Raw genomic sequence first — 22775 nt, 5'->3', positions numbered from 1 at the left:
AGAGTGCAGGCAAGCGTATATTGGGTGCGTGAAACTCACTCATACAGAATGGGGCGCACAATCCCGCGGTTTGTTGTCCAGAGGCAATCAACGTATACGAAAAACTGGTTGAAGGTCGCCACGTATCGTCGCTTTACTCGTTCCCTCCTCTACTTCCGTAGCGTTGTTTGTCGTCCTGCAAAATACGCCTAGGCCATACAGTAATTCATTTCTACTTTTCTAACTGTTTGAAATCTTGCATATAACAAAACGCGGTAGTGAAGGTCGTACTTATAGTGACAAGAGAGAGCGTGTCGCCTGCTAACACAGCCAGCTCACCATTGCTTCACCACAGGCGCTTTACCACTTCACTTGTCCTCGAAGTAATCTCTTCAACCTCAGATTTCTTATCGTGCGTTTTGGAAGCCTTATGCTATTAGTGGAAGTTTTTTCTTGTTGAACACGTCGCAGTAGGCAGCCATTGCCATGTTACTGGACGGTGTGATCGGTTATGACCACTTTTTCTGTCTATTCAGCGGTTGCAAGTATTCTGAGTAGAAACTTTAAGATCCCGTTGGAAAAAAGTACTGATATACTGTTGAACCCTGCTATTACGAAATCAAATGGGCCCCCAGACCCCTTCGTTAAAGGGGGTGGAGACACTATATTTTTAATTTTTCGCATTGTTTGTTTCAAACATTGCGTATTGCGACAGGACGCGTGATACAGGCTCCGCGATTCATATATACGCTCTAAATAATTTATCATCACATTATATATACTGAGCGATTTTGGTTTCGGTTTCTGAGCGCCGTGGTGTGTTATGACGTCACTTCCCGGGAAGAGCAGCAACCCCGGTCACGTGGGCCCCAAAAGTAGTGACCGGAGGTGGGAATCCTCACAAGGACGAGCCCTCGTGACGACGTCCTCATCCTCACCTCATGAGAATTTCACTTGGTGAGGTGAGGGTGAGGGAGGATCAGTGCATGAAAATTCTAGAGGACGAGGGTCAGCGAGGGAAGATGTGAAGAGGTGAGGGCGAGGAAGGGCAAGATGCATGGTCTGAGGGCGACGGTGGAAGCCCGAACCGTACTCCGAGCTAATGTTTCTTTTCTGTGCAGCCCGTTATGAATTCCCGTTTTATAGCGCTAGTTCTTAGGGTGATGGTTCCCGGGGAAGACGTAGTTTCTGCAGTCAGGCGGTACACGAAGCAGGTGCGCCCAGTAAAATCTTCAGGCCGCGGAGTCCGTACCAAGCGGGATTCCCGTCAGCCTCCGACAGTTCAAGAGTCTAACGCAAAAATTACAAGCTTAACGCTGCGGAATCAGGCCAGTACGCGCCACCAAGCGAAATACCTGCCTCCCGCTCTCAAAGAGGCTGGAATCCGCACCAAGCCGAACCTCCGTCAGCCTCTGAGTCAAGACCGGACCGGACCGTCTCATTCGGTCACCACAACGCAACTGCCCTAGCTCTCTCTCGGGTGCGCGCATGCCGTGCATTTCGCGCCTATTTTTCACTTCTAACTAGTCACTAGTCTTCCCGCTCTCTCTCTAAGAAATTAAACATTACAAAAACAAGGCAAAGTCACTACCACTCACGCGCCACTTCCACCAACCGGGGTTAGGATACAGAAATGCCCACACGTGCGTGTCGCCTCGGGTCCGCCAGCGCCCGAGAACCGTGGCTCAAAGCAAGGAGCACAAAGAGCAAAACTTGTTTTTCGCCCGGACGCGAAGACTTGCATGTGTTCGCAGCACGCGGTCTCCAGTAGCCCTCTCCAAGGGCTCCGATTCCAAATGCAATGAGGGCGTCTTCCGGAACGGTGTGATCGCATGACCCGAAAGGGGATAAAATGCGGCCCATTAAAAGCGCGTTATTTCCCACAGAAGTTGACATGCTCTTCGCATTTTCAAAACTGTATTCTGAATGTCTCAACTAAAACTGAGGATGTTAAATGCTACCTGGGTCCAAAATAGTAGGCCACTAGGAATACACCAAAAATTTTCGGCTTCAAATCTAGTCAAGGCGATGGCAATACCGTATTAGTATTTCTTTGGTTATTAGATTAGGCTTATCAGCCGACGGGCAGGCGGCGCTAGCGGAGGCATCTAACATTCCTTCATCGTACCACATGACTTCCGCTGGAGCGTACGGCGCTTTCTCTCCCCGTATGCATGACGCATCATATGTCTTCAAAAGTGCACCTCCCGGCCAGTGTTGCCACAGCGGTCAGAAAAGTAGTGGCCAATTTTTCCGTCAAAAATCAGCACAAATCAGCAGATTTCCGTATATGTTGGCGGTCACTTGTTTAAACACATTTTCTCTTTACGGTATGGGTTATTCAATTATTACGATACAATACAGTGATAAAAGAGAAGTCCCACTGTCGTAATAACAAAACCCAAGGGAGTAGCGACATCACGTGACCCGGCGGCCGTCAGCAACCGCCTGCACCGCCGAACAAGGATATGCAAGGCGTTGCACCCAAGACTTTCCACAATTTTTAAAAGTGGGCTTTATTTGTTAGTTAGAAAAGCGCTTTTTTTTTCGGCCTACCATTGTGAGCGGTAGAGAACATCAGAATAGAGCTAAGACGAGCTAACCAGCAAGATGGTTAACTAATACTCAATAGTTAACTTTGTAGCTATAGCTGTTAGGCTCCTTAATTATTGAGAGGCGTGTAGCCCACCGTAAGTAATATCCATATCAGTTTTTAAAATTTTGAAAACGCGGTTACTCTCGGCGCTGTGGCCCAACAAATTTTGACTACTTCATCGAGTTACGCGCACTGGAGAGGTTGCTGTGCCTGCAAGCTTCTCGAAAGCGCATGCACAGAGTCGTTCACACTTGTCTGGAGTAGACCGACTGGCGCTCCGAACAGCGTATGCGACGTTTAGCAGCAGCCGCCGGTTTTGAGATGGCATGGTCAAAAGCGCCACGATCGTGAACGCTGTGACCCCCACGGCCGACCGAAATACAGGCCTGCGGAATTTGTGGGTCGCAAGTGCCGGCTCTGTATCACTCAAGGAACACTGATGGCGACTGAGCCACTGAGCCGCGAACGCGCATGACAAAGCGCACGCATGTTCACAGCGTTGTCACATCGCGCGAGGCGGCAGCATACATGTATTCTCGGCTCAGCTGAGAGAGCTATTTCAATGATAAAGAACCGGTGCACAAGACCCGCAAATCATATACGCCTGTATCTCGGTCTACCGCGAATGTCGCTGTGTCCATGCAAGTGGCACCATTTGCCAATTATCTCGAACCCGGTGACTGCCGCCAGGCGTCGCGGGCGCAGTTCTGAGCGTCCATCTGTTTACTTTATGAGGGTTTATTCTACAAATTTTCAAAACTTACACACTGCGAGAGCTTCCTGCACCAAAAATAATTGTGCAATTTATGCGGTAGCAAGATTATTTTGCTCGTCATATGACCATGACAAGTGTGATACGTTCTCATGACTTGCTCTCTGCTTAAAAGATGTTCGCGCGAGTGGAGCAGTGTTAGTTCGATAAGCGGCTTAAAACACCGATTCAAATTTTGGCAATGCTTGAAGCGTTACGTCAATTTCGTCAGTTACGTCAATAGCTGTCTCACTTTGAAACCCCAAGTGTAGCACAGCTCTCTATAAGTGTGTGAAGGTTATAATACGGGATATGTGGAGGTGTGTTGAGTGTGTTCCATGCTTAATACAAAGCTGCTCGTTTTCGTTTGTGGCAGGTAATGCGCGTGCGGTCTGCGCACGACCTCTTAATGGAGCATTCCCACCAATGATGCTCATGTGCTGTCGAAGATACGCTAGTAAACACTCCTGCTGATTACGAAGCGCAAGCGTAAAATATTCCCTAAGTGTCCGCCTTCCTCTCCACCTTGCGCATCACGCCACTTTTAATCTCGTTGATGCATGGCGAAAATACGTGGCTGGTGTCTCCTGCAGGTGCCACTACTTCACTTAAATACAAAACGAGTGCAGCGCAGAAGCGCTTAGCAAATATGCTATCGTACGCGCCCCACGGCTGCTTAATTCCGGCCCTGCCCACACGAACGTGCGGGTGCATGAAAAAAGTCTATTTAGGGCCCTACGTCAAAAACCCACGCCACTCATTTGTGACCCTCTAGCGAACATATATCTGTCTTTCTCTTTCGGGAAAGTATCAAAAGGCCGCACACTTGCGTGTGACCATGCATGTGAGAAAAACTGTATTACATTTTCCCCACTAAAGCCTAAGTTTCCTGTAACTCAATGTATATTTGATCTCCTCTGTGGTGACAGTTCATCAGTAGAAGCCGAACACACCCAAATGTCCGGGGTCATTCTCCTAAATAAGGATTTGATTTTCGGATGTTTTGATGCTAAATACCGCATCAGTTGACCTTGAGCCAGGAGCCTGAAAGGGTTAAGCTACGCGTACGGGAAAGTAAACATTTATTGCTGCGCAGGGGAGGGGAGGCAATGGTGTGTGCCCCCGATGCCTTCAGGCGTGAGGAATTTAGCGCGCCTCGGCGAATCCTACGCGGTCGTTCTCGCGGTCGAACACCGTGTAGTAGCGGCCCAGGAACACGTCGCCCAGGATCCAGAGGGACGATGGGCTGCCGTGGCCCTGGAAACCGCTCAGGCAGATCTTTTCACCGTGCAGGTTCCACTGTAAAGCGCCGGTATAGAAGAGGCGTGTTAAAATTACTATATAGGCATGTCGCTGCATAGGCAGCACCACCACATAGGTTAATCGCGTCCCCATGTTTGTTTGTTTGTTTTTTAACGCTAGTACTTTGTTGTGCGTTCTCAGTGCTCTTCAACAGAAAAAAGGCACACGAAAGGACGCATAGGCCGAATAGTTGTATATGTCGCCACTTTTGGTACCCTGATGTTAAGATCGCGAGGTGTCAGCTTCTGCGAGCTGGGAAACGCAATGGAAAACCGCAAGCGCACTGTAAGCCCATAGCGAAGCTGCACCACCACAGATTAAGCTTGTGAGCTTCATGAAATGCCGCTTTCGAAATTCAGTGTTGTTATGTTGAAAAGTTTCGGTTGTTCACAAGCGCAGTTCTGCTGTGCCACTGCAGTTAGCGCTGTCATATATATTAATTTTTTATTCTAATCGCCTGCCAGGAAATAAACGTGTAGAAAACTGATGGAAATTGCAACGCTACAACACAGTACAAAAAAAAAGAGCATGCACAGTTTAACCATTCACTAACGCTCTCACCTGCACGCAAACAAGAAGATAAGACTCATAATGACAAAAAGTGCTGAAATGCAATTTTTCAAAAGCGCTTCGAATATGCGATATCATTTGGAAGTTGCCCCCCTCCCCCATTTCTGAAATAGGGAAACCCCAGAAATTTGATTGAAGTGGACTAGTGGGGATTAGTAGGTGTATTGAGGGGGATTAGAAGTGATTAGTAGGTGGATTGAGGTGGAGGAGTGGGCTGGGCTAGTATAATCCCACATGATAATCCAATAGAAGGAACGCGAGCATTCTCGTCCTCAGATATTCAAATTTGGCGGTGTTGATGACCTCCCGACCCTCTCGTCCAATGAGGAAATTTCGTTAGGGAGGAGAATGGTAGTTTTTTCAAGACGACAACCTAAATGCTGTCACATTTAAAAAAAAAGTGAACTGATGGGAAAATCCCAAAACAACGCGGGTTTGTGACTCTCTTCATGGTTTTTCTACCAGCGCAGTTTCTTCCGCAATCTGGTTGTACACATTCATGGCGAGAAGCAGCGGGAAGAGACAAAAGTCTAGGCAAAGATTTTGTAGCGCTGATCAAGACGTACAAGTACATGATGAACTGGTCTAATATGAAATGTGTCAAAGGGTCAGCGATCATTATTAAGCCTGCAAAAGAGCAACAGAAGTAGCTTCTGTCTTTCAAGATATGAAATATCCAAAAACGCCTTTATTTCCATTTTGCTAGGTGCTCAAGGGTAATTTAGTGTTTTTTTAATGAATTTTAGCTTCATTATGACGCGATTCAATTTGCTAATGGGTAGGCTTGATGGAAGCTCGAGATTTTATTTGCAAATTATTGTGCATAAGAAGATATGAGTGACAATTATGCTAGCTTCACGTACACGTATGCTGCATGTCTATTCCCAGTTACTCTTCCCAACAGGCCCAACTATAAATTACCTGGAGGATGTAGTCCTTCGGCCTCAGCACGTACCGCTTTCCTCCAATTATGAAAGCAATCTTCGGCATGCTGCGGACCCTTTGGCAGTCAACTTGAAGCTTGAAAAAAACGATAAGTTCCTTCAGACACGAAGACACCTCGGGTGTCCATAAATCGTGTGGCCGCTTTGATACGTGCGTCTCCTTCGGCCATGCTTACAATAATTCACCCTTCTTCGCCCAGGCTACGGACTTTCCACGAACACAAGGAAGAAATACGTCATTATTTATACAGCTGAACACTGAACCTCTTACTTTAAAGCATACACAACCAAAGGCAAAGATAAGCCTTCGGAATGAACTCTCTAAGACTACCCAGACCACGCTTTCCAACCGCTTCTTCTAGCAAGGCCTTCTGATGAAGACAGAAAGCACTGTGCACAGAAAAAAGACTGCAGTTGTCCTTAACTGTCGCGCCAGAGGCTTTATTTTTTTTATGCAATGCGACTAATATTTTGTCATTAAGCACCTAATTATTGCCTTATGCACAGAAGCTGGCGCAAGACAAGTCATCCCTGCGCTTAAATTAGCACTCGCTGACGCAATTTCAAAAAGGTACTGCTTTGAAGTTTGCTTTTCTGCACGCTGAGGGAAACTAAGAAAGAAAGCTATAAGAAATGCAATGTGCGGCGCCTTCCGCAAGGCGTCGTTCATGCAACTACGCAAGCCAGAGTGGACAGCGGTAAAATCTGGAATTCTAGAATGTTCAGGTCACCTGACCGAGAAGCACTTAATCTTAATTTATTGCAGCGGCCTAGACTGAGATGGTGGATCGAACGAAGAAATGAAAAAATATGAGCGTAGGTGCAGTTTGAGTCTTTCGCGGTGTTTGAAATAACAGGACACCTGATCGATATCGCTGCTTTTTTTTTTTTTTACAGCTAACTAAATCAGTAGCGGTGTAAACGTAGCACGGCACAGACTATGCAGTCCCTACTTTAGCATGGCATAATAAAAGAAAATCATCACCAGAGCGTGTAGACTCTAGTACAGGTTCAGCTCTCTTCTCCAGTTTTTCTGAAGCGCTAGGAGGCCGCGCTCAGCCATTTAGAAGCTGGCACTAATTACGCGTGACCTTTGCCCACGTTAAGACTCGTTAGGTGACCTGTGTCGTGTCTCTTAATAGTCCTTCATGAAGTTCAATTTATAAAAAGCTGGTATACAGTGAGCCGCAGTCAGCAAGCGCAGCTAGTATTTGAATTTGAAGTCTGAATGTACCAATTTTTCCCTGCTGTAGTACCTGATGCCCTGTCACTTTCTAAAATCTTATAACCACACTGAAACAGGTGACCAGTAGTATCAGACTGGAAACAATTTTTTTTTCTTGGTACACCTCGTCTTTGTTGAAGTGTTCTCTCTGGTTCACTCTGAATCACCAGTGATCGTTCAGTGCCTTATGGCATCATGGTGAAGTGAATCTTCTACGTTGTGATTCCAACTTAGTCGACGTCTGTATGCCCCAATTGTTTGAAACTGGGGTAACAAAACAGTGTATACGGCAAGGACGGAACACAGAGTAAACAAACAAAACGCTGTTTTTGTGCACTCTGTGTTCCGTCTTCGTCGTCTGCGCTGTTTTATTGTTACCACGAAATACTAACTGGCCCGAACACGTATACCTTTTAAACCAGATTAAAGTTTCTCTTAGTATCGCCAATGACAACGATGGAGCGTACGAAAGAAAAAAAAAATGGCTGAGGCTTAGCTTGGTTAAGCCCAGTAATTGCGAAAGCAATTTCCCCTGGCTGCGCCTAGGTTGGTTGGTGGTGTGTTGGTGGTGCTCTTAGTAAGGGGTTATGTTATCAAAGTTAGTTAATGACGCTTAAGCTTCGCCTTTAGGAGTGGAACGCGACAGCGTGTTGTAGCACTGCCAGGCAGTCCACGGAACGCCACCACCCGTTCGGCGCGATGTCTTACCCTTTGAACGCGACGTTTTTTGAGGAAAGGAAATTACGCAGTAATTCTTTGTCATCTCGGTGGACACCCGAACCGCACCGTACAGGAAGGGAGGAACGCCACCACCTGTTAAGTGCGATGCCTTGCCCTTTGAACGCAAGGCTATAGCCCTGGCTGCGCCTGGTTTGGCTGGTCACGTAGAGCAGATGCGCCTACCCCACGGCAGCGGCGCGTGGAGGATTCGCTGGGACGATCGCGACGAGCCGAGTTGGGGGAGGGGGGGGGGGGGGGGGGCGCTTTTCCACAGCTGGCATGACGTCACGTACAGCGAGCGCCCCTCGCGGCAGCGCCGCGCAGCTGCGGCATGGAGGATTCGCTGGGACGATCGCGACGAGCCGAGTTGGGGCCCCGCTTTTCCACAGCTGGTATGACGTCACACATAGGTCACGCTAAAGGTCAATGGTGGATTCTCCGGGACGACGGCCAAGAGCGGAAACCTCGAGCAGTATTGCTTTCGCAATAAAATGAGGTGCGGCGAGACTCATTCATGGTCCCAACATGATCCTTCAACATGGCCGATGTACGGGGTTCCTTGCCTCCGACATACGCATTCAAACGAAGGCCGACATATTGACCTCAACTCACTTGGAGTAGCAGTCGACCTCACTTAACACGATGACGCTGAGGTATATTTAGGCCTGGTTTTCGCCTCGTGATGCAGGAACTGACTCGGTGGCGCTGCTGTTAATTCACCTTGGCGAGTGCTTGTTTCTTCAGATGAAGAATTTCCCTCGCCGGATGGGTTTCCGTCGAACCCTAAATTATGCTGTCTGTTCAGTTCCAGGTCTATAGATGCGGTGAAGGGTTAATTAATTGCTAAGGGTGCGTGAGAAATAAGAGGCACTCACTTGCAGGCAGAAAGAGCGTAATTTTCGGGCTCACTGATTCATAATAGTACTTTTCAATGTACAGTGTGGCTACGAATTGTACTGTAATATAGCTAACCTAAAATCCAGTTCTACTTCAGAGAAAGCTATTTTCATCTTCACGAAGTCGACAAGAGTATAGACCCAAGATTATGTACTTCCAATAATTATTTATCTGTTCTTGATTGGGGTCCAACAGAAAAACAGCTTAAAAGGAGGCGGCACCGAGACAGGCAGGAAGCGGAGATAAAAACGTTTTCTTCAATAAGGTGGCCGTAGCAACGCAGGTGAGGACTAAATGGGACAGTCCTTGCAGCCTGCAGTGGACTTAATGAGACCGATTGAATGGGGCTGAGCCTAGAAGCGCGGCGTCTTCTAGGCTCAGGGGTGCGTAGCTAGGGTGAGGAAAACCGAGCTGAAGTACTCCCGTACAGTTTCCTCCTCGCCAAACCTGCTCCCTTTGGAACCGAACACATATCAGTATGCGAAATCCCTTGGGGGAAAAATTCTCGCAAACCCACATCAGGAAGGGGAGTTGCAAACTGAGGCTACGTAGCTTCGTTCACGCTGCTAGCGAGGTCAGTGACCATAAAGCTTTATGGCTCAGCGCTCACTGGCTGGAAAAAATATTAAACTGTGTAAAGGATGGAGCAGTGCACGCGGCCGTCTCTCCGAACGCCTTGCTTTAACTCTCGTACTTTGTTGTCGGCTATTCTTTCTCGTCGCCGCTCTTTTCAACGTTGTCGTTTGCGATTTGCGCGGCGCCCTCCATTGAAAGTGATTTAAAGAAGAGCACACGAAACACGTAGAGAAAAATTAGGATGAATTGACATCATCTTAGCACAGCTACCAGCCCGCATGAAACAAGAGCCAAAAAGGTTTGGTTCTTTGAATAAGCGAAGTCGACAGCTGAGTTGTATATCGGGGACAAAGGTGGCATACTCAACGCGGCTGGAGCCGGAGCAACGGAAAACTGCGGCATTTTGGCGAGCACGAAACATTGAAACGAGCCAAGCGACATGCCTGCTGATAATAAAGGTCACACATTGGCTGTCTCGATCCCATATGCCGCCTGCAGATGGCGTTGCAACACAGGTTTTCCTAAAGCCCCTCGAAGGGGCTTTAGGACGGACGGACGGACGGACGGACGCACGGACGGACGGGAGCGTCCTCTTTGAAACGGGGTGGTGGCAATTGCCACCATGCTCAGCTTTTTCTTTCTTTATTATTTTTTGTTTGCTGTGTTGGCAATTCTCATTAAGATTCGCCATCATCTTTACCTACGGTATCCTACAATTTTAACCTTATGCCACATCTCTGCTTTTCAGCCACCAATCCTTCAATCGCTTTTTGCTAACTTCCACTGCAGATTTATTTACATGACCATTGTTATCTTTAAACCCTAGGGCCTCAGGAAGAGTGACTGTGCCTGCATCGACATCCGGATGGATACCATCACATTTGATTATGAGGTGTTCAATTGTTTCCACAGATCTACCACACACTGCACATGTGTCATCTTCGTTAAATTTCTTTTTGTAGCTGCGCGTTCTAAGACACCCGACCTAGCTTCAAAAAGTAGGGCACTGCCTCTTGAGTTATCATAGCAAAATTCTTTCCTGAGCTGCCTTTTCCAGTATCGATATAGTTCTACACTATGTTTCTTTTCCATTGAATTCATCCAATTTTTAACTTCCACGTTTTTAACCTGTCGTTTAATGCTCTTTCTTTCTCCGTCCTCATGACCGGCATACTTACTGGTTAGTTTTCTAGTTCTTTTCCGCCACTGTGGGTCAACGCTCTTTCTGTATAAATATTTAAATACCTTAGCTCCCACCTGTTATCGTCCAATTTCCTGAGGCGTTCTTCATATAGTATTTTACTCTTAGCTTCCCGTGCTTCGAACCATGCCCAGCCCATATCCCCTTGTACTGCCTCGTTTGTGGTTTTGCCGTGGGCACCTAGTGCTAATCTTCCAACAGCTCTCTGATTTACGTCTAATCTCGACTGAACTTCTGCCCTTAAGCACAGAACCGCATTGCCGAAAGTAAGTCCCGGCACCATTATTCCTTTCCAAATACCTCTTAGTACTTCATATTTGTTGTACCCCCATAATGCCCTATGTTTCATTATCCCGGCGTCTCTTCGTCATTTTGCCCTAAGAGCCTGTTCATGCTTTTCCGTGTATATCTGCCCTTCGTTTAGCCATATCCCGAGCTATTTGTATTCGGCCACATTGGGTATTTCGTGGCCTTGTATTGTAAGCACCTGATCAGTTGCATCGTTAAAAATCATCACACCTGATTTAGTTGCGCTAAAACTGAATCCTAGAGCGTCTCCTTCGTCTCCACAGCAATTAACCAAAGTTTGTAAATCTTCCTGGCTATCTGCTAACAGTGCAATATCGACCGCATACATTAAACCCGGGAGTCGCTGCTCAACTACATTTCCGCCTAATCTGTACGACAGATTATAACCTAGATTACTTTCTTCTAGCCTTCTTTCCATATTTATCACGTAAAGCATGAACAGCAGCGGGACAACCTTGCCTTAATCTTTTGTGCACCCCCACAGTTGTGGTACTTTTTATCCCTTCCCATGTAAATTCAACTTCATTATCTCGGTATATTTCCTGTAGAAAATCAATTACCTCATGACCGATACCTAAATCTTTCAATATGCTTCACAGGAGATCCCTGTTCACGTTATCGTATGCACCGCTTATGTCCAGAAAGGCTAAAAACAGAGGTCTGTTTTCCGCCTTAGTTATTTCTATGCATTGGGTAATCCCGAACAGGCTATCATCTAAGCGCCTACCCCTTCTGAATCTGAAGTTCTCCGATTATCCGATTACCTTCTACCCATGACTGCATTTTTAATTTCACCGCCTGCATTGCCAGCCTGTACACAACAGTCGTTATCGTAATCGGACGGATGGATTTTATGTTCATCTTATCTCCTTTCCCTTTATAAATCAAATTCATTTTACTCTGTCTCCGGCTGTGCGGAATTTGCTGATTTGTTACGACTGTCTCCAATGCTTTTATCAGCGCTTCCTTGCTTCTTGGGCCAAGTTCATTAATCAGCTTAATTGGAATTTCGTCTATCCCTGCGGATGTGGTTTTAGGAATATTCGCTTCCGCCTTTTCCCAGTTAAGACTAGTCAGTTCTAAACTGTTCACTATTGTGCTGTCCTGTGTTGCCGCCTCACTTGGTGAGATTACCCCATTGTTTTTGCTAAAAGACGCAGCTATAAATGACGTAATGTAGTTCACAGCATCGTCTCCCTCTAAACATTTTCCCTCAGCATCTATAATCTGTTCCTACGTTCTTTGATTTGTTTTTCCCAACCAGCTTATATGGTTCCAGAATTTTCTTGCCCCCCCCCCCCCCCCCCCCCCTTTATTTGCCTCGCGAACTTCAGCCAGCCATTTATCAGAGGACTGCTTCATTCTAGCCTGGACTAGGACCTGAACTTCCTGTTTCTTTTGTCAATGAGATTCCCAGAAAATTGCGTTGCAGCGCCATCTACAGGCGGCATCTAGGATCGAGACAGCCAGCATGTTGCTTGGCTCGTTTCAATGTTTCGTGCTTCAGCTCGCCAAAATGCCGCAGTTTTCCGTTGCTCCGGGTCCAGCCGCGTGGAGTATGCCACTTTTGTCCCCGATAGTACATGGGCGCCCAAACTGAGAGCGTTTGCCGCCTTTTCGCGGCTGGCTGGCTGCCGTGGCTTTCCACTTGCTTCCGTCGTCAGGAGCGCTGTTTGCCCACATCTGAGTTCCTGTGCTGCTTTGAACAATGATATACATGTTTTGGTACTCGTCGAAAGCCGCAAAGCGCTTAATCATGCAGTGCATGGAGCGGACCCATGACGCGGTAAATTGTTGCGCGCTTGAGCTTTTCGCACGCAAAAAAAAAGAAAAAAAGCGAAGAATCATATGGATAGGCGCTTAGTTTTGGTTTCACAGCTGGCCCCGCAGACAGCGCTTCTGATGGCGAAAAAATTGGCTGTGGTTTAGCTCTGGTTAAACCTGGAGGATTGCGAAAGCAACAGCTGCGCCATATATTGTTGCGTGAGCTACACTGCCCACAGTCTCACCGTTTCGCGTGCTCCTGCACGACCATACTGCGTATGCGCGAGGAGCAAGTGACGTCACTACGCACAGCTGGCATGCCTCGCCGCGCGCGCTGGCCTTCCTTTCTTTAAAATGATCGGAGTGTAAAACGTTGACAATGCCAACGCCAATGAACTCAATGAACGCCGATGGCCTATGGCTTCAGCGCCGCTTTTCTGGCACAACCTTGTCAATTCCTGCAGCGCACATCTCTCTCTCATCACCCCAAGTACCTGTAAGCGTGATTCAGGCGTCCACTGACCCAGGAACCAGTTATGCGCCCTTCCTTTCTTTACAATGAACGGAGTGTAAAACGTAGTCAACACCAACGGCAATGAACACAACGAACGCCGACGGCCTATGGCTTCAGCTCCACGTTTCTGGCACAACGTTGTCAATGCCAACGCATGCAGCGCACACCTGTCACTACCGCCACTTAGCCTAAAGCATGGTTGAGGTGTCCACTGTTCCAAGAGGGCACTTATGCGCATTCCCTCGGGTTCAGGTGTCCACCGAGATGTGGGCACCTCGCCCTCACCTCACGCTACGTATATCCTAGCATAGCAGAGCTAAGCCAGTGCCAATTTTATATACACCCCAAACCACGCAGATGGCGATGCGCAATCGCTACTGCGCATCAGAGAGAGACAGGGGAGACTGTCGGCGAGGCGATAGAGAGCGCGCTGCGGCGGCTCCGGCGGCGGCCCCGGCGTGGCAGCTGTGCGCCTTGTGACGTCAGCCGATCCTCGCGCATGCGCAGCTTGGCCTTTCCAGAGCTCCGCGAACTGGCTCGGCGACTAGCGTAGTGTTGCTTTCGCAACAAAAAGGTGGCGAAGCCACGGTGGCCGGCAAGCCGCGAAAAGACGGCAAATGCTATCAGTTTGGCCGCGCATGCTCACACAGCTCGTCTCGAACCAGACGTTATCTCGATGTCACGCACGTAGCCCGGAGCGGCCCGGGGCACGCAATTCGTGCGTCCTAGACAAGCGTTTCGCCCTCTGTACGTTGTGGTCTTTCGAAACTCCCACTCAGAAGGGCACCGTCTGTTCTTTTTTCGTGAGACACCACTAGAAGTGTTTGCATACCAGATCGTGCAAAGCCTGGGTGGCACCAATTATCTTGTGCAGTCTGTCGATCTCCTTCGTTGGTCCAGTTAACGCACTGGTTCCTGTGTCCGCGATAGCCTGGCAACCACCTCTGCAGAAGCTTCTGTCATCCCCTACTTGCACACTGGAAACAAAACGAATATGCAGGTTAGTGAGCAGAAAATGCAAGATGAAGTTTTTTATTGGTAAGCGGCACCTCGCCTAAGTTGCGATCTTGCTGCCTCCACCTGCTAAATGGCACCAAGTGTTGGGCGCGGACATTTTTTTTTTTTTTGCCAACCGCTCCTGCAGCAGCGAACCTAATGCGATTTTAACTCCGGTGAACGTAAAGGAATTGGCAAGCTATAATGCTGTGCGCAAAGAATAGTCATGTGTCAGCTTTCTAAAAGAAGCCTTTTTTAATCTTCCTCAGTGTTTGCACTTCAGAACGGCTCGAAAAGCTATCTTTAGTGGTACAGCGTCATCGGCACAGCTGGCGGAACTTGACTCTAAACCATCCGCGGTCACATCCGCGGACTCGCATTGAAGGGCTATACACTAGCTATCGATCTCAAAGTTGCCAATTCATGAGAGTAGCACGGGGGCAGTGATCAAAGTTACCTCAGCCAGTTTCTAATGAATGTGTGAAGTTTATATTGCACGCAATTTAAAACGCCACTCCACGCCCCTATTTCATTCAAAATCAAGTGAAATCCGCAAGGGCGTAGCCAGGAGGGGGGGTTCAATGTCAAAACACCCCCCGAAATTTTCCAAGCGCTGCATTCTTCCTTTCCCCCCTTCCTTTTGGGCGTTTTTTTCGCCCGTGCTATTCACACCACATCGATATATAAAAATGTAAAATGAAACTAAGAAGAGCGTCAGTTTGTTGACAAAATTAGTTACTGGTCTAATAGGAAACGCAAGTTATTGCAGAAAATAGTCACTCCTCTTCCCATTCGCACAATGCATGGCACTCCTTTTAATTGTAGACACACTTTACCCAATTAAACTTATATTTTAACTTCAGCCTACTTTTTTATCCTTTGCATTGTCCTCAAATGATCCTAAATTATCGGGATAATAAAAAAGTTCATTTTGCCTCTGCGTCCGGGCGCATGTTCAAATACATGAGTTAGAAGTTTTCAAAAATGACATGCGTTCGCAGTTGCTGACTTTGTTTAGAGCAGAAGCTTTTGTGTTGTTGTATATTACGTGAAAATATTGAAAATATCCGCGACTTTTCGTACGAGTGTTTTTTTGTGAGAAAATAAATGTTCTTTACGAATCAAGTCCTCGGAGTCCGTGTGCACTCGTATTATGCAGATATTGCAGTGAACGAAAGAGCTAACCCTTCGGCTTTGTTACAGCAGAAAAATAGCTAAGGTATTTTTGGGCACAGGCTCTTTTTATTTTTATTTTTTTACTGGTGGCGTATAACACCCCTCCCCCCGAAAAATATTTCTGGCTACGCCACTGGATATCCATACTCAAAAACAACCAGCTGCCGGCTGCGCTGACTCTTGAACACCGACCACTTCTGCCCGTGTTGGCATCCCTGCGGCTCCAAACATGCACAACCAGATACTACTGGGGACCAATCATATATCGGCCTATCGCCGTTGAGGAAACAAAGGCACTTCTCACGGCATCCGTTGACAGAATTGAGGTACTGAGTAACGACCAACCCTTGCATGTCAAACTGCCAGTATCCCTTCTTGCTGACGGGTACGTAGCTGAGGTTCCCCGTGTAGTGGTCGTCGTCGATAGCACCGAAGAGGATCTCGCCACCGTCGTTGCTGGTGTTGTTCCTTTCGAGGTAGACGGAGAAAATGGGCCGAGCCAGGTGGCCCTGTGCGATCATGTTGTCGAAGAGGGGAAGCCCGGGCAGCACAGAGATCTGCGGGTACCCCAGGCCGAGCACGCCGTCGAACTTGGACGAAAGGAACACGGAGCCCGCCATGACCCAAGCCTCCCCGAAGAACTGGCCGAGCACGCGGTGCTCGCCAACGGACACCACGTCGCTGCTCACTCTGCCCATGATGTTGCCGCTGCCGTAGCTGATCATAAATGCCTGGTCGTGGTCCGTGTACGTCGCCGAGCCGAAGCAGTTGTAGCGGTCGTGAGCCCCTGCGCCACGCGTCATAGCTAACACTAACTCTCGTCGCTCGTACCGCAACTGCCCGACATAACAACTCGGGGAACAAACTGGCGCAAGTTTTATACCCCTGTCATGTGGGCAAGTTCAAGACCTTTAAGATAATTTTTCTTTATATAAAGGGAGTTGCGCGAGGTGTCACACGGGAAAGTTTAATGACATTTCGCTGAAGGGAGTTCTTTCACTAAGGGAGCGATCTCCTTCAGCGAGCTAAAGGAACACTGCTGTTCCCAGTGAGCACCAATAAACGTCCGGTATATTTAAAGATATGATCAGTTACAATAAATAGTAATTTAAAGGCGGTTTCGAGTCCTCTTGCTTATGACGGTCATATGCTCTCGTACAGCGCTACCTCGGGCGCCTCCGTGAGGCGCCATTTCCGCACACGCGCAACAGGTGAAACATTCTGCGAACTAGGAACGAGCACAGACTAGCTGACTACGCGTGCGGACAGTCAGAAAGGATGAAATTTGACACGATGTCACCGCAGACGCTAAGGAATGCTGCGGATTAATGAAAAAACAAGCGAAGCGATCCATGGTGGCTGGAACAGATGCGAATACGGTTACACTTGGTGAAAGAACGTAGTTTTACAGATTGTGCTACCGAGCTGCCGCCTAAGTTTACGAAAAATATATTGTGCATCCAAAAATAATTAGCACGAAAATAAAAACGCTAACATGCACTTGAAAATTTGGTCGCAAACCTAATCCGCGCAAAAGACTCTGTTTTGAGGTCACTGCACTTTGAAAGAGAAAATAGTCGGTAGTTGTGATATATTATCATTTTTTTTAAGTTTTCCTAGCTTATAACCACTCCGTTGTCATTGAATGTAGTCTAATTATCATTAAACTGCGGTAATCTACCGACACAGGCGAAATTCGGCCAACAGACTACTGAAACCGGAACTCAGTACGTGGCCAGAGATGGTGCTTCACGTAACGCAGCGACGACAACGCAAATATTACCAGAAAAACACTCGTACGTGCGTTGAATGGCTCAAGAAGCGACTGAAAACAACGAGTCTTTTCATAAAATGCCTGAGACGACCTAATATAAACCTCAAAATTTTGTTAGTGAAGCGTGGATTGGGTATTAACGTGGAGGGATTGTTTGGAACGTCGAAAATGTAGTGTTGCCCGTAGAATTAATCTGAACGGAGGCCACGGACACAGCAGATTTTAATGCCTATTTACGCCGGGAAGAAATGCGGCATGGCTGCCAAACTTGGTGAAGTAGTCAGGTATAACAGAAAAGCCTACACTGTAAGTTTAAATACGTAAAATGTGATAAACACGAAAAACGTACGGGGCTGCCTTTAAAGGTAGCTATCGAAAGAAGAAGTTATCGCAGAAGAGGACGCGATGGCTTTCGCACTTTATCGAGGTGAGGATCTCTGACACCCTTCTGTCAGCGGCAGACTTGTTGCGAAAGATGTGCCCTGCTTTTCACAGCAATCTCGCGTCTTCACAGGTAATGATATTCTGACTTCCTTTGCTTCTGGAATCAGGACCATTACATGCGTCTATGTCTTTAGAGGAGTCCTGCAGAATAAAGTCAGCCTTTAATAATTACAGGGAGCACAGTTTCATGCTCCCACCATTTCTATATGATATCCTCCGTAATATGAAAGATGAGTTTACAAAAAAAAAAAAACTGGCGCATGCTGCGCGAAAAATTTGAAGCAGTATTGCTGACCGTTCGCTCATTAGATGGGCATTCTTTACTTAATGAGTTATTCAAATTAAGCTAAAATGCGTTAACCAGAGGAGCTTCGTCGTACGTTGCAATTGTAAAACTAGGAAATTCTAGGGCGCAAAGAAATAAACTCCCATTGACGGAGCTGCTAATAATGAAAGCATTGTTGCGTGTTACCAACAAAGCTCGTGAAACTAAAAATGCTCATTGCAGGAGGGCTTGAACAACCTACCTCTTTGGCAGCGCTCCCGTACCCCGGCAACTTAAATGGAGTACCCAAGCTGGCGTAGAGCTAATCACTCTCAGCGCGCAAATGTGTGCGTGATGTTATGCTGCGTGAATTCGGGCGACACCTTATGAGCGGGCCAAAAGACGATCGGAGCAAAACAAAGGTAGCACTTTTAGCGCCATTCAGAGGTTTCTTTCAATGTTTTTCAATCTTCTGTTTGAAACCTTTCTCGTATTCGTTTAGTTTAAAAGGCGATCAGGCTGAAAATCAACACACTCTCGCAAAATATGAAAAAAAAAAGTTTGTCGCTCGTCAGTAATGGCACGACTTCTTAGAGCAGGAGCATTTTCTGCAGCGTTGCACGCGCTCTTCTCGTCGCGCAGAAGTGATTCTGTAGCGACTGCAGTAATTTTGACGGTGCGTCAGAGAGAGCTCTGCCTTAATGACAGGAGGCCGTGCCGTAATAGAGAAAACCCTGTCGTTACGAGTTAATTATGAGCCTCAATACTGCAAGAACTTCAGCGGCAGGGGAGGAAATAAAGTATTTTCTACAAGAGATTAATTCGTTTTAAGTAAATAATTCAGCTTGTATGACACAGAAAAGACTTGAGCTTAAGTGACGCAACTCCCGTAATTACTACATCAATCAGTTTCCCGCAAAGTGCAGTATTTGCCATGATACCCTTGGCTTTCGCTGCGCGGGACATGCTATGCAAGCAATACATCCAGTTACAGTCATCTGCATGGTAACTGTGATTATTATCTTGATAGTCACATGGGCTCCAGCACAGCTGCTGTCTATGCTTAGATGCTTCGTAGACGTTTGCATATGTTTTCTGTCTCTTTCGCGCATGACTCCAGCTCTGGAACTGCACTCGCTGAGTTCAGTGCTGTGTTTTAAAATGTCGTGCACATTTTGACGTGACAGCGTCAAGGGTACCGTTCAGCGGAAACCCGTCGTCGGCGGCATGTCGAGAACCTGCTTCCTAGGTAACGTGACCTTGAAAACTTGTCCACTCACCACCATGCCTGCCTAAATGATGGTGAGGAAACTGTCCGCAGTGGCAGGTGGCAGCTAACGACCGGTCGTGAGGGGTTGCTCGGGAAGAGCAACCTGGGTCTCACAAGACTCAACGAAGGCTGTGCTTCAAACAGTCCCCTGCTGAAACAGTGGCATGACGACGTCCCGCGCTTTATGAATGTAAAGTAGAGAATGACCAATTCCGCATATATGGGCACGTAAGCACAAACCTAGGCGACAGAGAAGAGAGTACTTGCGCGGGAGGGATCTGTAATACTATCGCTTTGTACTCTCGAAGGATAAGCGCTGTGTGATGGCGAAAGAAAGCGCAACATCCGTGTCTGCGAAGTGGGACGCAAAGAGGCCGCTGAATGGATTCAATAACACTGTTGCGCTATACCCTTATGGAGGAGCTTAAGTGCCCGCTCAAGTTTTTCCTTATTCTGTTTGCAAAAGCACTGCCATCTCATTTTTCTCTGCATTAATGATAGTTGTTTTTTTCTTTAGATCCTGAGAGTAGGTACATGCGATAAGAAGGCACGTAGGGTCTTTTATCTCGTGCCGAAGTTACATGCACCATATAGAAACCTCTACTTCATTCGCGTTCTCTTTTCAGGAACGGCAACACAGTACCGACCACGGGTTTTTCTCACGGGTCATATTAGTGCACAAAGCACTTGCAAAAGAGGTAATTATTAAAACATGAAAGCTCACAGCAAGCTTCACTTTCTGGCGGGCATCTGGAAGATGGAACCCAGAGATCCGAAGAGCCAGTGTCGAATACCACTCGGAATGTCTGAGGAGGCGTTCCTATGCTGATGTTTCCATAATATTGAGCCTAAAGAGGGGGAGAGAGAAACATATGTTAGAAATCATGTTTTCAATTCAAGACAAATTTTGTTCTGAGCATGCACTAGTCCATGAACGCAAACTTACATATCCGACGTTTCACACACAAAAAAATTAAAACCCGCCGCGGTGGCTCAGTGGCTACGGCGCTCGGCTGCTGGCCCGAAAGACGCGGGTTGGATCCCGGCCGCGGCGGCTGAATTTCTTGAAGGCGAAATTCTAGAGGCCCGTGTGCTGTGCGATGTCAGTGCACGTTAAAGAACCCCAGGTGGTCGAAATTTCCGGAGCCCTTCACTACGGCGTCTCTCATAGCCTCAGTCGCTTTGGGACGTTAAACCCCAATAAACCAAACCAAACCAAAAAAAATTAAAAAAATAAAGTGAAAGAAATGGGTTATTGTTTTTACTGCAGGAAAGCGTATTTCTATTTTTGTTTTACAATCAACATTGCCCTGCGAAACTCTTACAAATGTTACGAAAACTTCAGTTTGCTTCTGAGGCACCAAAAAAAATAATAAAAAGCCCATCTTTTTCCACCCGTTCCACTTGTCAGTCTTTATCTTTTAGGAACCAGACGCCTCTTGAACAAGACTTGATGAGGCCCGCATATGCGCATATCGTTGCAAGTGGTAACCTCTGCAAACGTGCAGAAAACAGCTCGCGTGCCGCACTTTTCTTATCACCGTCTTGCCCAAGAACCTAATGCATATGCCGCAGCGCTTACGCAAAAGCACTGGGGAGCATTTCAGCCGGCCATAAGGAACTTGTTTTCCTTAACTAATATATTTCTTTCGCCCTGTTATTTCACAGCCGCCTTCCTACCCTATGTCTGTCGTTTAAAATCGAAGCGCTCAAGTCTGTAAAAACCCTGCATGTTTACACTTTATGAAATCATCAGGACACAAAAACCGTCATTGTAAAAAAAAAATGTCAGACTTATTCTGTTGTGCCATGTTACGCTTCATATCAGTGTCTGTCAAACTCAATCTGGGTTGAATATTTCTTCGCAGCATCGTTATTTAATTAAAGGGGAACCTATTTTTGCAGCCTGTTGCACTTCTCCTGAAATATTGTTCTGTTTCAAATTCTCAGTGAGGGCGTTTTAAACGCGGCTCGTGGACATATTACGTTTCTTTATGTGAGTACAGCCTTCAAGATACGTATCTTTACCGAATGTTTTCGCGAGTGATGCTATATTTGGACGTCAGCGTTGTCTTAAGCATTGAGCCAGACGGTCGCTACGCTGCATTGTGCACCACATCTGAACTAATTTCTTCACAACCCCTGCCTTGTTTTTCTCGGCCATAATTGTTGCACATGATAAACAGTTTTATCTCATTCCTTGGTGCGATAACTTTATGGATGAGCTTTTCTCCCTATTGATACTGATTGGCTCTCTAGAGCGAACTTAAAACGTGAAAGTCAAGTAAAAAATTTCCTTACGTCTAGGTAGTTCCTCAAGTGTTCGGCTATGATGCCTTCCCCATGAGGCGTTCCAAGCGGTGAATGCCACACCCGCCCAAGTGGAATCTTGTTGCCAATCATATGCTCTCTAGCCGACTGTATTCGGCCCAGTCGTATCCTGAAACAATAAGCACGTGTGAAGCAAATAAGCGCGTGTGAAAAACAAAATAAGCGCGTGCTGCTAACTGCAGTAGCAATTATCATTAAATAAATGCGAGCACAAACAGCGGGATGGCACCGGCAATGAAAGCAGTTCTTCGGGTGTGCAGATGCATGCGCTTGGAACGGGAACAGTGATATGTAAAAAGGTTTCTATCATGTTTTCCTGTACCAGGCCTTCGTATTTTGTAAGGAACCTACACCCCTCGTCTATTTGATGTCGAACTGTGATCGAAATTAAACTTTTTGTAACCCTTCCACCTGCCAGAAAATTGTACTCGTGTATATTCATGAGATAAACCCTACAGCAAGGTAGTGGAATTTTTTTCACTAGCCTGATGAACAGAACTGTGCTTATTCGTTTCATTTTTTTTTATCTCTTGAGCACAATTTTCTTTCGTTATATGCTAAACGACGACATCGCATCGCGGATTATTTATCTTCATGACAAAGATTCATCCGACAGCTTGCTAAAGATGTCCTTCAGAACTGCTGCTTCCGGTGGTCCGTTTTCAGCGTTTTCCGCGATAACAAGTAGGTGTCGGTGATTACCCGGCAGAAAAGACAAACTGTCGGCAATGCTGTCGTAAAGCTGCACAGAGAAATACACAGTGTAGTATGCGCATAATCCTCACTCACTTCACTTGTCCGAACGTCGTTCCAAGGAGGAAAAGCAGCAAAACAGCAGGAAGTTCCGTGGTCCTCATGATGGCCGCACTTGGGAAACAGTTCCGGCCAGCGTGCTGTTACCGGTCCAAACGGCACAGCACTGAATAACAGCATCCTCCACGCTCCGGCGTTATCAGAGACACGAGTCAGCGATGGGGAAACACATGCGTCGTCTCCACTTGTGCCAGTCTCGGCTGATCTTGGCGCGGTTTGTTGTTCCGCCATCTCCTGCCTTAGAGAAAGAGCGATCTCATCATTTCGGCGTCAAAAAAGCTAACATTGAGGAATTCTGACACCTAGAAGCGCCTTAGCGCGAACAATTTCGGCCGCTCGGATAGAGGTTACTAAAAAA

At 47.0% G+C, this 22775-nt stretch overlaps 1 protein-coding gene across 2 annotated transcripts; it reads right to left on the bottom strand.

The window, feature by feature from the left end:
* Nucleotides 1-4391: 4391 nt before the first annotated feature.
* On the bottom strand, nucleotides 4392-22527 carry LOC149351534 (cathepsin D-like). Of its 2 annotated transcripts, none has more exons than XM_089577044.1 (7): nucleotides 22394-22527; nucleotides 21575-21713; nucleotides 19998-20121; nucleotides 15866-16331; nucleotides 14181-14325; nucleotides 6120-6218; nucleotides 4392-4625 (listed from the first exon to the last, which is right to left on the bottom strand). In XM_089577044.1, exons 1-7 carry the CDS (start codon nucleotides 22459-22461, stop codon nucleotides 4473-4475), a joined length of 1194 nt encoding a protein of 397 aa, XP_089433170.1. In that variant the 5' UTR covers nucleotides 22462-22527; the 3' UTR covers nucleotides 4392-4472. The 2 variants fall into 2 exon arrangements, with proteins under 2 accessions (XP_089433170.1, XP_089433171.1); XM_089577045.1 differs by having other exon boundaries at nucleotides 15866-16307.
* Between the last annotated feature and the right edge of the window lie 248 nt (nucleotides 22528-22775).

This window comes from Amblyomma mixtum, chromosome 3 (genome assembly GCF_055824585.1).
Source record: "Amblyomma mixtum isolate Tamu chromosome 3, ASM5582458v1, whole genome shotgun sequence".
Taxonomy (NCBI): Eukaryota; Metazoa; Arthropoda; class Arachnida; order Ixodida; family Ixodidae; genus Amblyomma; species Amblyomma mixtum.
Note: the sequence above shows the minus strand (reverse complement) of the source record. Positions and strands in the feature narration are given on the sequence as shown.

Excerpts from the sequence above, each read along its gene's own strand:
- LOC149351534 (XM_089577044.1), bottom strand. The coding sequence starts at position 22,461 with ATGAGGACCACGGAACTTCCTGCTGTTTTGCTGCTTTTCCTCCTTGGA. Across the intron at positions 21,714-22,393 it reads ACGACGTTCGGACAAGTGAA|GATACGACTGGGCCGAATAC; the intron begins GTGAGTGAGGAT and ends TTATTGTTTCAG. Across the intron at positions 14,326-15,865 it reads TGGCAGTTTGACATGCAAGG|TGTGCAAGTAGGGGATGACA; the intron begins GTTGGTCGTTAC and ends TTTTGTTTCCAG.